At 44.0% G+C, this 15316-nt stretch overlaps 1 protein-coding gene across 5 annotated transcripts in view; it reads right to left on the bottom strand.

Annotated features, from left to right (window-relative positions):
• Positions 1–364: 364 nt before the first annotated feature.
• The window catches only part of LOC106588670 (metal transporter CNNM2), a 58185-nt gene continuing 43233 nt past the window's right edge, over positions 365–15316 (bottom strand). The window contains exons 2-8 of one of the 5 annotated variants that reach the window (XM_014177888.2): positions 12603–12746; positions 12045–12182; positions 10399–10568; positions 7593–7686; positions 6867–6929; positions 4967–5145; positions 365–689 (exon numbers count right to left, since the gene is read on the bottom strand). In XM_014177888.2, coding sequence (XP_014033363.2) covers positions 435–689; positions 4967–5145; positions 6867–6929; positions 7593–7686; positions 10399–10568; positions 12045–12182; positions 12603–12746 — 1043 coding nt within the window. In that variant the 3' untranslated portion in view covers positions 365–434. Of the gene's footprint in view, positions 690–4966; positions 5146–5845; positions 7082–7592; positions 7687–10398; positions 10569–12044; positions 12183–12602; positions 12747–15316 lie in introns of those variants that run through there. The other 4 variants (XM_014177898.2, XM_014177905.2, XR_006761889.1 and 1 more) reach the window with 4 other exon arrangements.

Here is a 15316-nt window from a genome sequence, read left to right as displayed (position 1 = left end):
TAGAGGTCCTTCCCTTCAATTCCCCCAGGGTCTTCAATCCATAAGGGGGTGGTGGGTAGGGGTTAGAGGTCCTTGGATGTCGGGGGATTAGGCCCAGGCCCTGGCCCAGAGGGTACTAACACCATCCCTCCTCACTCCTCTCGCCCTCTCCCCAGACCCCTCCTCCCTCCTTTCCCCTTGTCCCCAGACCCCGCCTCCCTCCTCTCCCCCTGTCCCCAGACCCCTCCTCCCTCCTCTCCCCCTGTCCCCAGACCCCTCCTCCCTCCTTTCCCCCTGTCCCCAGACCCCTCCTCCCTCCTCTCCCCCTGTCCCCAGACCCCTCCTCCCTCCTCTCCCACTGTCCCCAGACCCCTCCTCCCTCCTCTCCCCCTGTCCCCAGACCCCTCCTCCCTCCTCTCCCTCCACTCCCTCTGTCCCCACCACCCCAGTGTGGGCTAGATGGGTCCCTCATTGTGCGCAGTGTGGTTGACCCTGTGGGCCAGACAGTTCTGGGGCTGTGTGTTGAGGTTGAGCAGGCTGGCTGTCTCGTGGTGGGCCATACCTGGCGTCTCCAGCACGCCTCCCCCTCCACCATCGTGGAGCTCAGTGGTCAGAGTCAATTCGATCTTGGTGAACTCGCTGTCCATCGACTGGGGCGTCTTATCCATGCGCGACGCCATCAGGGCGTTCTGGTACTGCTGACGGGTCACCTGCGGGAGGATAATACAGTTACATGATATCAGGTTATACGATATTACAGTATATTAAATAGCATCCCTGGGCATCAGTTGAACTGGCAGATGTGGATATCTACATGATCATCTTGAATGATAGCATAGCTACATTTCCAACAGAACATTCTTATCCACTTTCTCCTGGTTTCAATCATGTTTCACCAACCGGACACATATATCTCACTAAAGTCACACAGGGTGTGCCTCTGGGCTCCATGCTAGGGCCCCTCTTTTTCATTATCTACATCCTCCCACTTGGACAGATCCTATGCCAGCCAATTCAACCTCAACCTCCGCTATTATACAAGCGACACCCAAATGTGACCCGTTTCAGGAAACTAGGCGTATGTCGCGGGTCACTACTTCACAGGACAGCCATTTGAACATAATCTTTTTTTTATTTATCAAAATGTTTTTTTTTTTTTGAAGAAATGCCTTCTGGAACGTGAACTTTCATGTGCCTTAATAACAAACTTGTATGTCATCTGTAAAAACGAATACAATTGTTAAATTGCGAGTCTAGTTGGTTTTGCCACAGAAAAACACAGCAACCTTCCCGCTAGCCATGATTGGCTGAGATAATGAGTGGGCTGGACATAACGGGAGATGAGTTCGGATTGGCATGCCATGTAGCACACTTCTGTCTATTTGAGCTGGTCAATATCGGTAGGTAATCATGTCTACCGCTGCTTTAAAAAATATATATTGCTTAGTAGAACTGCAAAAGTGTTGCTCTCCACTTTCTGGAGGACTGAGTTTTGAAATCATTGGAATTAGAGTATGATAGCTAAGGAGATGGAGAAAACACCGGTCTCCGGGTTACATCTTCAAACTAAGGGCAACCATGGCATCTGTGACAGGGAGAAGCGTCCAACCATGATGTAAGATAGTTTAGCTAGCTACATTTTCAGATATTACACATTTCTAATTTTGACAGTTGTTTTCATTTCAAGTTGAAGTGTACTGTTAGCTAGATAGCTAACATTAGCTGGCTGGCTCGCTACCTAACGTTACGTGTATGATCGTATTATTCGTATCTCAGAGCAATTTGCTTGGCTAGTTATAGCCTAATGTTAGCTAGCTAACATTGAACCTGGTTGGTTAGCTACCTGCAGATTCATGCAAGGTAGTAACGTCATGAGTTGGGATTATGGTTCATTGTTTAGCTAGCTAGCTAGCTACATGTCTTAACCTGTTAGGGCTAGGGGGCAGTATTGACACGGCCGGATAAAAACATACCCGATTTAATCTGGTTACTACTCCTGCCCAGTAACTAGAATATGCATATAATTATTGGCTTTAGATAGAAAACACCCTAAAGTTTCTAAAACTGTTTGAATGGTGTCTGTGAGTATAACAGAACTCATATGGCAGGCCAAAACCTGAGAAGATTCCATGCAGGAAGTGGCCTATCTGACAAGTTGTGTTTCATCTTGGCTCTTTTTATTGAAGACTGAGGATCTTTGCTATAACGTGACACTTCCTACGGCTTCCATAGGCTCTCAGAGCCCGGGAAAAAGCTGAACGATATCGAGGCAGCCTCTGGCTGAAACACTTTATCGCTTTTGGCAAGTGGCCGATCAGAGTACTATGGGCTTAGGCGCGTGCCCGAGTCGACCCCATGCTTTATTTTCTTTCGTCTGTTTACCTAAACGCAGATTCCGGGTCAGAATATTATCGCTTTTTATGAGAAAAATGGCATAAAAATTGATTTTAAACAGCGGTTGACATGCTTCGAAGTACGGTAATGGAATATTTAGAAATCTACGAAATCTAAGATCATCAAAGGTTAGTGCTACATTTAGCTGTGGTTTGGGTTTATGTGACATTATATGCTAGCTTGAAAAATGGGTGTCTGATTATTTCTGGCTGGGTACTCTGCTGACATAATCTAATGTTTTGCTTTCGTTGTAAAGCCTTTTTGAAATCGGACAGTGTGGTTAGATTAACGAGTCTTGTCTTTAAAATGCTGTAAAATAGTCATATGTTTGAGAAATTGAAGTAATAGCATTTCTAAGGTATTTGAATAACGCGCCACAGGATTCCACTGGCTGTTACGTAGGTGGGACGATTTGGTGCCACCTACCCTAGAGAGGTTAACAAAAGACTCCACTATGCAAATGTACATTTTAATAGAATGTCACTGTGACAACTGTTAGCTTGGGTGCTTGACTGCTGTTCTTAGGACAAAACGCTCAGATAAAGAGATGGGTGGGAGCTAAAGCTTAAAAGGGTGTGAACGATGCTGAATGGGTGTAGACAAAGAAGAGCTCCCCAGTAGGTAGCAAAACATTCAAAGGCCCTTTTCTCAAAAGTGAGTTTACAAGTTTATCAACTTTCAAAGCAAAATTACTTTCCCATTGTTCCTCAAATGCAGCGTATGATATACCATTTTGTAGCTCTGTGTCTCTGCTTTTATCCAATGTAAAAAACACCATTTCAAATTTTAAACCATAAGACCGAATCAAGGCGGTTGGTCACAAATGTGTGTGTCTGTGTGTGTGTGTACAGTATGTGCGTGCACACGTGTGTGTAGAAGTGTGTATAGACTCTCCTTGAAATACTGCAGGTCCGACAGCCATAACAGTGTAGTCTGGCATGTCTACAATTGAAGTCGGAAGTTTACATACACTTAGGTTGGAGTCATTAAAACTCGTTTTCAACCACTTCACACATTTCTTGTTAACAAACTATAGTTTAGGACATCTACTTTGTGCATGACACACGTAGTTTACAGACAGATTATTTGACTTATAATTCACTGTATCACAATTCCAGTGGGTCAAAAGTTTACATACACTAAGTTGACTGTGCCTTTAAACAGCTTGGAAAATACCAGAAAATTATGTCATGGCTCTAGAAGCTTCTGATAGACTAATTGACATCATTTGAGTCAATTGGAGGTGTACCTGTGGATGTATTTCAAGGCCTACCTTCAAACTCAGTGCCTCTTTGCTTGACATCATGGGAAAATCAAAAGAAATCAGCCAAGACCTCAGAAAAACAATTGTAGACCTCCACAAGTCATCCTTGGGAGCAATTTACAAACGCCTGAAGGTGCCACGTTCATCTGTACAAACAATAGTACGCAAGTATAAACACCATGGGACCACGCAGCCGTCATACCGCTCAGGAAGGAGACACGTTCTGTCTCCTAGAGTTGAACGTACTTTGGTGCAAAAAGTGCAAATCAATCCCAGGACAACAGCAAAGGACCTTGTGAAGATGCTGGAGGAAACAGGTACAAAAGTATCTATATCCACAGTAAAACGAGTCCTAAACGAGACATAACCTGAGAGGCCACTCAGCAAGGAAGAAGCCACTGCTCCAAAACCGCCATAAAAAATCCAGATTGCGGTTTGCAACTGCACATGGGGACAAAGATTGTACTTTTTGGAGAAATGTCCTCTGGTCTGATGAAACAAAAATAGAACTGTTTGGCCATAATGACCATCGTTATGTTTGGAGGAAAAAGGGGGAGGCTTGCAAGCCGAAGAACACCATCCCAACTATTAAGCACCAGGGTGGCAGCATCATGTTGTGGGGGTGCTTTGCTGCAGGAGGGACTGGTGCACTTCACAAAATAGATGGCATCATGAGGATGGAAAATTATGTGGATATATTGAAGCAACATCTCAAGACATCAGTCAGGAAGTTAAAGCTTGGTTGCAAATGGGTCTTCCAAATGGACAATGACCCCAAGCATGCTTCCAGAGTTGTGGCAAAATGGCTTAAGGACAACAAAGTAAAGGTATTGGAGTGGCCATCACAAAGCCCTGACCTCAATCCCATAGAACATTTGTGGGCAGAACTGAAAAAGCGTGTGCGAGCAAGGAGGCCTACAAACCTGACTCAGTTACACCAGCTCTGTCAGGAGCAATGGGCCAAAATTCACCCAACTTATTGTGGGAAGCTTGTGGAAGGCTACCCGAAACATTTGACCTAAGTTAATCAATTTAAAGGCAATGCTACGAAATACTAATTGAGTGTATGTAAACTTCTGACCGACTGGGAATGTGATGAAAGAAATAAAAGCTGAAAGAAATAATTCTCTCTACTATTATTCTGACATTTCACATTCTTAAAATAAAGTGGTGATCCTAACTGACCCAATACAGGGAATTTCTACTCTGAGTTTAAATGTACGTAAACTTCCGACTTCAACTGTATCTGTAGTGTGTGTGTATAGTGTAATGTGTGTGTAGTGTGTGTATGCGTGTCTGTCCGTGTGTGCATCCTGACTATCCTCTCACCTTGATGTACTGCAGGTCAGACACAGCCCTGACAGAGTAGTCTGGCATGTATATCTGTAGGAAGGCATTCAGCTGGTTGTTACTGCTCCCCAGCGTGGGTGTGATGGCATCGATGCGGTCACTCCGGTTCAGGGAGTCTGAGTGGTTCAGGCCAAACGGCCGCGGGGGGGACTTGTTCTCTGCACGGGATAGAGAAGAATAGAAGTTTTTCGGCTTCTGTTCACAGAAAATACACATCTGGGGTTGGGGTCGATTCCATGTCTATAACAGTCGATTCAGAAAGTCAACCAAATTCCAATATCCAATTCTACATTTTTCCTCATTGAAAAGCATTGAAGAGACCTGGAATTGAAATGGAATTGACCCCAGCCCTGATCTGAGAACAGAATAGAGAACAGAATAAATGCAGAACCCACAGAACATGTCCCAGAGACACTGTATATGGGATCCACAATCAGTTATAGCTGTACTGCTGTACCTAACCATAGCTTTGTATAATTTATGTTTGTCATCTAATCTCCATCTACACAAACTGATTGTGCATCATCTATTTACTGAATTCTACACAGAATGAAAAGCTATTTCTTTAATTGAATGATTAGGTAACATATAGGCCAAGAATCCTTGGTGCAATGTATGGAAATCTAATATACATTTTAAGTCCTCCCATTGGGGGGGGTGGGCTTTGCTTCACAGGTTTTGAGTCGGTGGTCTAGCGTGATGCCGCTTTTTCCCCACTTCTCAAATTAGAATACTTTCTCTTTATTTTAATTAAACTCAGCTTATGTTTTCCACTTCTTAAAAAGCAGACGAGAGAAAAACCACACAACCAAGTGGAAAAGACCTGGGCTTCCAGAGAGGTGGGGCGTTAATGCTTACTACTCTGGCTGGAATGTATGTAATCCTGGGTTTGGATGTCTGCATAAAGCAGTGTGGTCCCACGCAGTAGGCCAAGGCCCAGGCATGTGAACCCTGGGAGATTAGTACTCTACTTTCTCGGGGCCGACGGGGGACGGTAGGGGATGGAGGGATGGAGTGGAAGAGGGTGGAGTGGGACAAGGGGGAAAAGAAGGAGGAGGGAATTTAGTAAATATGGGGTGGATCAGAGGCTTGAGCTGTGTGTGTGTGTGTGTGTGTGTGTGTGTGTGTGTGTGTGTGTGTGTGTGTGTGTGTGTGTGTGTGTGTGTGTGTGTGTGTGTGTGTGTGTGTGTGTGTGTGCTGCAGTCAGCGGCCCTGCGGGGGGCTGTAACTCATAGCCTTGTTTATGGAGTCAGAGGGTTACGGGGCTAGAGGGGTGGAGCCTGTCTCTAGTGGCGGCTATGCCTCACTCTGGGGGCCTCTACTACACTATTCACTGGCTGAGTTATGGCACTGGTTACCACACACACACACACACACACACACACACACACACACACACACACACACACACACACACACACACACACACACACACACACAGGGGAATGGACGCTTCACATGCACAGTACACAGTAACAGACATCCTTCAGAGTCCAAAACAATAGGTAAGTCCCGCCTTGTTAAACGTCCATGCAAAACAACGTTTAATATGCAAAGCAAACGTAAGGACAGCGTAAGTAGGAAATGCATATTAATACACAAACATGCGAAGTATTCTTGCGATGTGGCACAAGAGAATTCCACTCTCAAAGAATTTAAGCTCATGAGCAACAGGACCAGAATTCATTACTATGTCCACAACACACCATGCAGTTATAATGCCGGGAAATAGCAGGCTTAGGTGAAGTGTACACTCATCCCAATGGGAAGAGTTATATTAGATGTGAGGAGAGATGGAGATAGAGGGATAGGGGGATGGATGGACAGACAGACAGGTTGACAGACAGACAGGCAGACAGGAAAGAGAGGGCTACCATACCTGGAGATCCTGCTAGGGACTCAGCCCTACTGACAACGAAGGTACGAGACAGGGAGAGAGGGACTGGCGAAGAGAGATGGCCGACAGAGAGGGGAGACACACACGGAAAAATCCATCACCAAAGCCCACAAAATGAAATAATTGTATAACGTTACCGTCGTACAGCGTGTCCTGAAAAACAACCAACGTGCCATCCAAGCACATTGAAAGAGGGTCTGTGATAAAATATGACAAAATACACCATCTCATAAGCATGTACTCTATGTTCCATAAACCAAACTACAGTGACAACGTTTTGATGAGGAGGGTGTAATTCTGCCCTCTCACCAGCAGGTGTCTCTGAGATCCTACTAGCGCCTGACTGGAAGTTTGTGAATGAACTGAGAAAATACAGAGGCTGCGTCACAAAAAAATGTGTCATACCTTATTTCAATATGAGTCAATTCACTTGGTTACTGATAAACTGTTTCTTTACAATTTGTAAACCAGTCATCCTGAACCTAGCTCATGTCTCAATAGCTGCCGATGGATGATGGGTAGGAGGGAATTGGGGAAATCTGATATATACATGGTAGATCCCTATAGGCTACAATGTAGTATTTTTGTAAAGTAGTTTTATACAGGGACGTAGGGTTCTGGACAAAAGTGCTGTGTACTGCAGTGAATATTTATAGGACGTGATTTTAGACACAGCCATTGAGACGTCGGTATACAAGGAAGTCTTACCTGGAGAGGTGGTGAGAGCCATCATCCCATAGGAGGAGAACGCTCCTGCTTCAAACTTCATCCCTTCCTTCCCTGCCTCCACCTCCACCTTCCCCTGCAGAGGAACACAACACACTTTCCGTAAGAGTCTGAAGAAGACTCAGATCAGTTGAGAAGTACTGCAGGGTATAGAGGGTGATCATCAGCTACAGTAAATTCACTGTGTTTTGGTTTTAGCAGCATTTTGTTTGTTGAGGGCATTGACTGAACCGCGTAACATTTCAGAATTCACACCTCAAACAATATTCCAGACAAATCTCTCCTTCGCAGTGAGATTACTATCTACTTCACGTTCTTTTAAAGGCCCAGTGCGTTCTGTTTTTCCTGTGTTTTGTATCATATTGTACAACAGCTGATGAAACTGTGATCAGTGTTATTTCCTGATAGTTACTGGTTGAAAATATAATCTCATCAGCAGGTTTAGCATGGGTGGAGTTTCGGCTTGCCTGGTTAGGGCACCAGGCGGTAAATAAGTTAATAGACCAATAACAAAGAGAGTTCAAACCTCTCTGCCAATAACAGCTCGTTTTTTGTTTTCAGGTGCCCTCCCCCTCCCCACTCAGACCACTCCCAGACCGTCCTAGAAACATTCTTGATTTAGATTTTTTTTTTTGCAAAGAATTTATTTTTGTTTATTTTTTTTTTTTTTTATGGAAAACTGTTATAGCATGATACTTAATTGTTACCCAGAAATGATTTGATATTGATATAAAAATGTACTTTTAAGTCCGCAAAGTACATTTCCTATTTGCATGCTGCAACTATTTCAGCCAATCCATCTGTAAAACTTTCTCTTAAAGATTAAATACCCAATGCAATATCAAATCATTTCTTGTTAACAATTAAGTACCTTAATGTGATTGTTTTCAATTAAAATGGTCAAAAAGAAACAAAAGTAGCTTCTTAGCAAAGAGCAATTTCTCAAGAATTTAGCTTGGACTGTCTGGGAGTGGTCTGAGTGGGGAGGGGAAAACTGAAAACTAGCTGTTCATTGGCAGAGAGGTTTGGATCTCTCTTTCTTATTGGGCTATTAACTAATTTACTGCCTGATGATGTCACCAGTCAGGTCAAAACTCCATCCTACCAAAACAGGCTGACATTTTAGGTGGTCTTTTCAAACAGCGCTTACACTAAAAGGGCATTATCATCATTTTCACAATTTCACTGTATTTTTCCAACCTCATAGTGCGGAAATATATATAAAATACAGAAAATTCACTTTTTTGACTGCACTGGGCCTTTAAAACAGGTACTTGCAGCATCACTTCCGACTTACATCACCCTCATGTTGCCACCCTGACTCGAGGGCAAATCTCACTCTTGTTTATAACTCGTGGAAAATCCCCTTGCTTTGTTTAATAGCTGCCAATCCCCTTCCTGGCCTACACTCTTAGGAAAAGGGTTCCAGAAGATTATTTAGCTATCCCCATATGAGAACCCTTTTTGGTTCCAGGTACAAACTATTTTTGGTTTCAGGTAGAACCCTCTGTGGAAAGGGTTCTACCTGGAACCAAAAAGGGTTCATACCTGGTTCTAACATGCGTCAGTTGTCCTGATCTTGTCAACATCCTGATTGTTCCCACATTTGTCGACAGGTGTAGACAATCAAAAGACACATTGTGAAGTGATTGTGATTGGACCTTCCTGACAACCGGAGGAAGTCAAAGATGCATCTTGTACGGATATCCTTGAAGTGTATAAACGAATCCTCACCATGAAAGCTTAGAAGTTTGTCCAACGTCACGGTTGTCCCGTCCTCTAAAAAAAAAATCGCACTGGCCTGTTGAGGTAGTAATTATGGGCAACGATACCTCGACAATTCCTACAGAATTAACATCATGGACTTCATTAGAAACTAACTGCCTACTGGAGTGGGAGTGGGAACGGGAAACCCCAATGCCCATTTTATTCAGAGCTGGACAAGGTATTGGGCTGTAATGATGAGTATAAAAAGTTAGCTGTTTTCTGTCGATTTATACAGCTCGTGTCGTAAGGGGAGGTTCAAGTCAGGTTGGATAATTTTGCATCTAGGGAGGGACCAGGGAATCTGGTCACAATACGGACGTAGTGGGCAGATAACAGACATTTTATTACCACGTGTAGACGCAACAAATCTCCATCTAGATCGGATGATGACAACTACATGTTAATGCAAGGTGTAACCACAGCTGAAGAGTGTAGTGACCGTCGCCCAATAGCATGGCTCATTTCTGACCTGGCCCGATAGTGTGGCCAATTACTGACCTGGCCCGATAGTGTGGCCCATTTCTGACCTGGCCCGATAGTGTGGCCCATTACTGACCTGGCCCGATAGTGTGGCCAATTACTGACCTGGCCCGATAGTGTGGCCCATTTCTGACCTGGCCCGATTGTGTGGTCCATTACTGACCTTGCCCGATAGTGTGGTCCATTACTGACCTTGCCCGATAGTGTGGCCCATTACTGACCTTGCCCGATAGTGTGGCCCATTTCTGACCTGGCCCGATAGTGTGGTCCATTACTGACCTGGCCCGATAGCGTGGCCCATTACTGACCTGGCCCGATAGCGTGGCCCCGCTCTACATTTGTCATTGCTGTCATTGTACAACTACATACAGCATCACAATCACTGCAAGTAAAATATCTGCTATCTGCAAAATCAGTGTTTGCGAGTGCAAAAAATACAAATACAACAGTTAAGTGATTGTAGTGTTGTATCTTCCTGGTTCTGGCCCAATAGCGTGGCCCCGTACTAACCCCTGGCCCAATGGCGTGGCTCGGTACTGACCTGCAGGATGAGTATGAAGTAGTCCACAGGCTTGTTCCTGTGGAAGAGGTAGTGCTCCGGTGCTCTCTTGTTCTTCTCGTCGTACTTCAGCTCCTGGATCACGTTGGGGTGTTTGAGCAGACGCAGCAGGATCTTCTCTGACATCTGCACCGGCCCGAACGACTCCACCTCTGGAGAGGGGGAAGGATGGAGAGAGAGATGGCAAGAGAGAACGAGAAAGAGAGAAAGAGAGGGGGGAGAGAGAGTCAGAGAGAGAGAGAGAGAGTCAGAGAGAGAGAGAGAAAGAGAGATGGAGAGAGACATAATTTAAGAACAAATTGACCAATACAGTAAGATACAACATTGTACAAGACAATATGATGCAGTGGTAAGACACAAGACGTTGTGATGTAATACCCTACAATACCATATCAACAATAGAATTCCATGTAAAAACACTCTCTTGCCTTTACCATATCACCTCATTATCACCTTATCTACGGTAAATTGACTATAATCACGTGTATTGCACACAGGCTCAACCTGATTCTCCCCATACTCTATCATTATTCTCATTGGTCAAGGCAAAAAAGGTTAACCAATCGTGCCCCTGACACCAGAGTGTGGTGATATGTCTCAGTTGGCAGCTTGCTCCACCACACTACGGTAGGGACTGGCCCTGCTAATAGCCAAAGTTCCTTTAGAGGGGACAGCGGGGCCACAGCTTTAAGTGATGCTTAGCAGCTCGCTAGGTCAAAGTTCTCACCAAATCCCCTACAAATGCAACATATTTGAATCACCTGTGCTCTACTACTGGTAGCTAGCTGGGACATTCCACGGTGGTTCTGGTTGTACGTTCCATGGGATTGTTCTAATAGTATTTCAAATCTTTTAAACACTTGGCACCACAGCCATACATTGATCTGGATCTAATGTTCTGCTTTGAGCTTGAGCCTGTTTGTTTTAGCCTGTTTGCTTTAGCCTGCCTGAAGTGCCAGATGGGATGGGGTTTGCACTTTGGGGACTATTCCATTCGACCCATTGCCCTAGGCAAGCTCAATCAAGAATTTCAAACATATGTGAATGCAGGTCTGACATGCAGACATGTAGACATGCTTTCTGGGAGAACCCCAGCAATCAGCCAAACTGTCGAAAGTGATGTCATCGTGAAAGTAGTGTAACCAAATTGTGATGTGTGTTCCAAGCTAAATGCTAAATGCTACAGTCTCCCAACCGCTGAGAACATGACACGCAAGCAAATAGTCGGCCATGTTTTCAGACTGAGCCATATAAAGTCTGTGCAGACATCCCATGCCGCGCTCCCCAGAGGCCTAGTGTCTCCTCTCCTCTCAGACAATCACCCACGTGTACATCACAAACACACACACACACACACACACACACACACACACACACACACACACACACACACACACACACACACACACACACACACACACACACACACACACACACACACACACACACACGTCTCAAACCCACGCTCTCGCCACACACACACACACACAAACACACACATTCACTCGTCGCAAACACACACACAAACACACACTCTCGCCCTCTCCACACACACACACTTGTTCCACAGTCAGGGTTCTGAGGGCACACTGGGGGAAGTCAAGCAGCAACGCAGTGTGCACACTTGCCTGTTGCTAGGTAACGCAGGGTTGCCAGCAGAAGCTGAGGTGATATTTTAACCTTCATTTCACTGTCGTTGGGCTTGAAGGCTGAGAAATCCTGCTTCCGCTCACGATGGGTGATTTTCTTCTTCGTTTTGTTGTCAGCTGAGGGGAGAAAGAATTGGGGAATGGGATGAAAGGGGAGGAATTGTTTTTGGGAAAGGGGAGAAATTGTAAGCTGAATTTGATAGTGCATTTCCTAGGTACAAGGGTGAATAAACTTTAGTTACTCAAAGGAATTTATTTTCAAGCAAATATATTCTTTCCCTATGGACAATGTATGTACAAATTTAAAATGTAAAAAATGGGGGAAACAGAGTTGCTGTTGAAACATTACTGGACATAACATAACATTAAAACAATATAAAATGCCTGGAAGCTAAACCTTTTGCGGTAGCACGTTACATTACAGCAGATAATAAAGTGCTACTAGTCTGGTAACAGGTTCAAGTTACTCAAAATAAAAACATTGATACCACTTCATTTCAGTAAAATGTGCATGAAGTAAATAGTTTGGGCACCTACTGTACAAGTCTGTCTCGTCCAGGATCTCTGACTTGATGATTTCCTCGATGATGTCCTCCAGGGTGACGATGCCCAGGACCTCGTAGAAGGGGTCCCCCTCACCCTCGTTGTTCACCCTCTGAACTATGGCCAGGTGGGATTTACCTAACACACACACACACGCAGAGAAGGAGAGATAGAGAGACGGAGATAGAGAGAGATAGAGCGATAGAACACACATTTAAGAGGTTGTAAAGTTTGGGTCATAGTGATAAAGTGCAGCAAGAGCCTCTGTGTCCAACGCTATAAAGGTCAACTTATGAGCACTGTGGTCTTTTTGAACACTCAGTGGATAGAGGTCAAGTACTCTCTGTTCATGCAATATATCACTAATTATAAACCGGGTGGTTCGAGGCCTGAATGCTGATTGGCTGAAAGTATGACAAAAAAAGTTTTTTTTTACATTGTTAAACAGTTTATAACAGCAATAAGGCATCTCAGAGGTGTGTCGTATATGGCCAGTATTCCGCGTACTGTATTCAGGTACTCTGTGTTCCGTCGTGCAAAAGAACAGCCCTTGGCAGTGGTATTTTGGCAACATAACACACCTCCACAGGCCTTATTGCTTAATGATACATTGCATAAAGTAATAAAGCACACATCATACATCACACATCATACATCATCATACATCATATCCCAGATTTCACATCTGGGATATTTCATCAGGGCATATACAGTGCATTCGGAAAGTATTCAGACCCCTTCATTTTTCCACATTTTGTTAGTTACAGCCTTAATATAAAATTGATTAAATATTTTTTTCCCCTCATCAATGTACACCCAATACCCCATAACGACAAAGTTAAAACAGGTTTTAAAAAACAGAAATAACTAATTTACATAAGTATTCAGACCCTTTGCTATGAGACTCAAAATTGAGCATCCTGTTTCCATTGATCATCCTTTAAATGTTTCTACAACTTGATTAGAGTCCACCTGTGGTAAATTCAATTGATTGGACATGATGTGGAAAGGCACACACCTGTCTATATAAGGTCCCACAGTTGACAGTTCATGTCAGAGCAAAAACCAAGCCATGAGGTCGAAGGAATTGTCCATAGAGTTCAGAGACAGGATTGTGTCGAGGCACAGATCTTGGGAAGGGTACCAAAAATGTCCTGCAGCATTGAAGGTTCCCAAGAACACAGTGGCCTCCATCATTCTTAAATGTAAGAAGTTTGGAACCACCGAGACTCTTCCTAGAGCTGGTCACCTGGCCAAACTGAGCAATCAGGGGAGAAGGGCCTTGGTCAGGGAGGTGACCAAGAACCCGATGTGGGGATGGGAGAACCTTCCAGAAGGACAACCATCTCTGTAACACTCCACCAAACAGGCCTTAATGGTAGAGTGGCCAGACGGAAGCCAATCCTCAGTAAAAGGCACATGACAGCCCGCTTGGAGTTTGCCGAAAGGCACCTAAAGGAATCTCAGACCATGAGAAACAAGATTTTCTGGTCTGATGAAACCAAGATTGAACTCTTTGGCCTGAATGCCAATCGTCATGTATGGAGGAAACCTGGCGCCATCCCTACAGTGAAGCATGGTGGTGTCAGCATCATGCTGTGTGGATGTTTTTCAGCGGAATGTGACTGGGAGACTAGTCAAGATTGAGGCAAAGATGAACAGAGCAAAGTACAGAGAGATCCTTGATGAAAACCTGCTCAGACTGGGGCAAAGGTTCACCTTCCAACAGGACAATGACCCTAAGCACACAGCCAAGACAACACAGGAGTGGCTTCGGGACAAGTCTCTGAATGTCCTTGAGTGGCCCAGCCAGAGCCCGGACTTTAACCCGATCGAACATCTCTGGAGAGACCTGAGAATAGCTGTGCAGCGACGCTCCCCATCCAACCTGACAGAGTTTGAGAGGATCTGCAGAGAAGAATGAGAGAAACTCCCCAAATACAGGTGTGCCAAGCTTGTAGCATCATACCTAAGAAGACTCAAGGCTGTACTCACTGCCAAATGTGCTTCAACAAAGTACTGAGCAAAGGGTCTGAATACTTATACAAATGACAAATAGTACATTTTTTATTGTATTTTTTATTTTACCATATAATACATATGAACATACTGGGTATATGCTTTGAGGTTTGCAACTTAATAAAAGCTTGCAGAAAGTAACAGTGAGTAAGTTAGTAATACTAGTAACACAGTAGTAACAGTAACATAGTAACACTAGTAATACAGTAGCAACAGTGAGATAGTAACACTAGTAATACAGTGAGATAGTAACACTAGCAATACAGTAGAAACAGTGAGATAGTAACACTAGTAATACAGTAGTAACAGTGAGACAGTAACACTAGTAATACAGTAGTAACAGCGAGATAGTAACACTAGTAATACAGTAGTAACAGTGAGGTTGTAACACTAGTAATACAGTAGTAACAGTGAGATAGTAACACTAGCAATACAGTAGTAACTGTGAGATAGGAACACTAGTAATACAGTAGTAACAGTGAGATTGTAACACTAGTAATACAGCATGAACAGTAACATAGTAACACTAGTAATACAGTAGTAACAGTGAGATAGTAACACTAGTAATACAGTGAGATAGTAACACTAGCAATACAGTAGAAACAGTGAGATAGTAACACTAGTAATACAGTAGTAACAGTGAGACAGTAACACTAGTAATACAGTAGTAACAGCGAGATAGTAACACT

This window comes from Salmo salar, chromosome ssa02 (genome assembly GCF_905237065.1).
Source record: "Salmo salar chromosome ssa02, Ssal_v3.1, whole genome shotgun sequence".
Taxonomy (NCBI): domain Eukaryota; kingdom Metazoa; phylum Chordata; class Actinopteri; order Salmoniformes; family Salmonidae; genus Salmo; species Salmo salar.
Note: the sequence above shows the minus strand (reverse complement) of the source record. Positions and strands in the feature narration are given on the sequence as shown.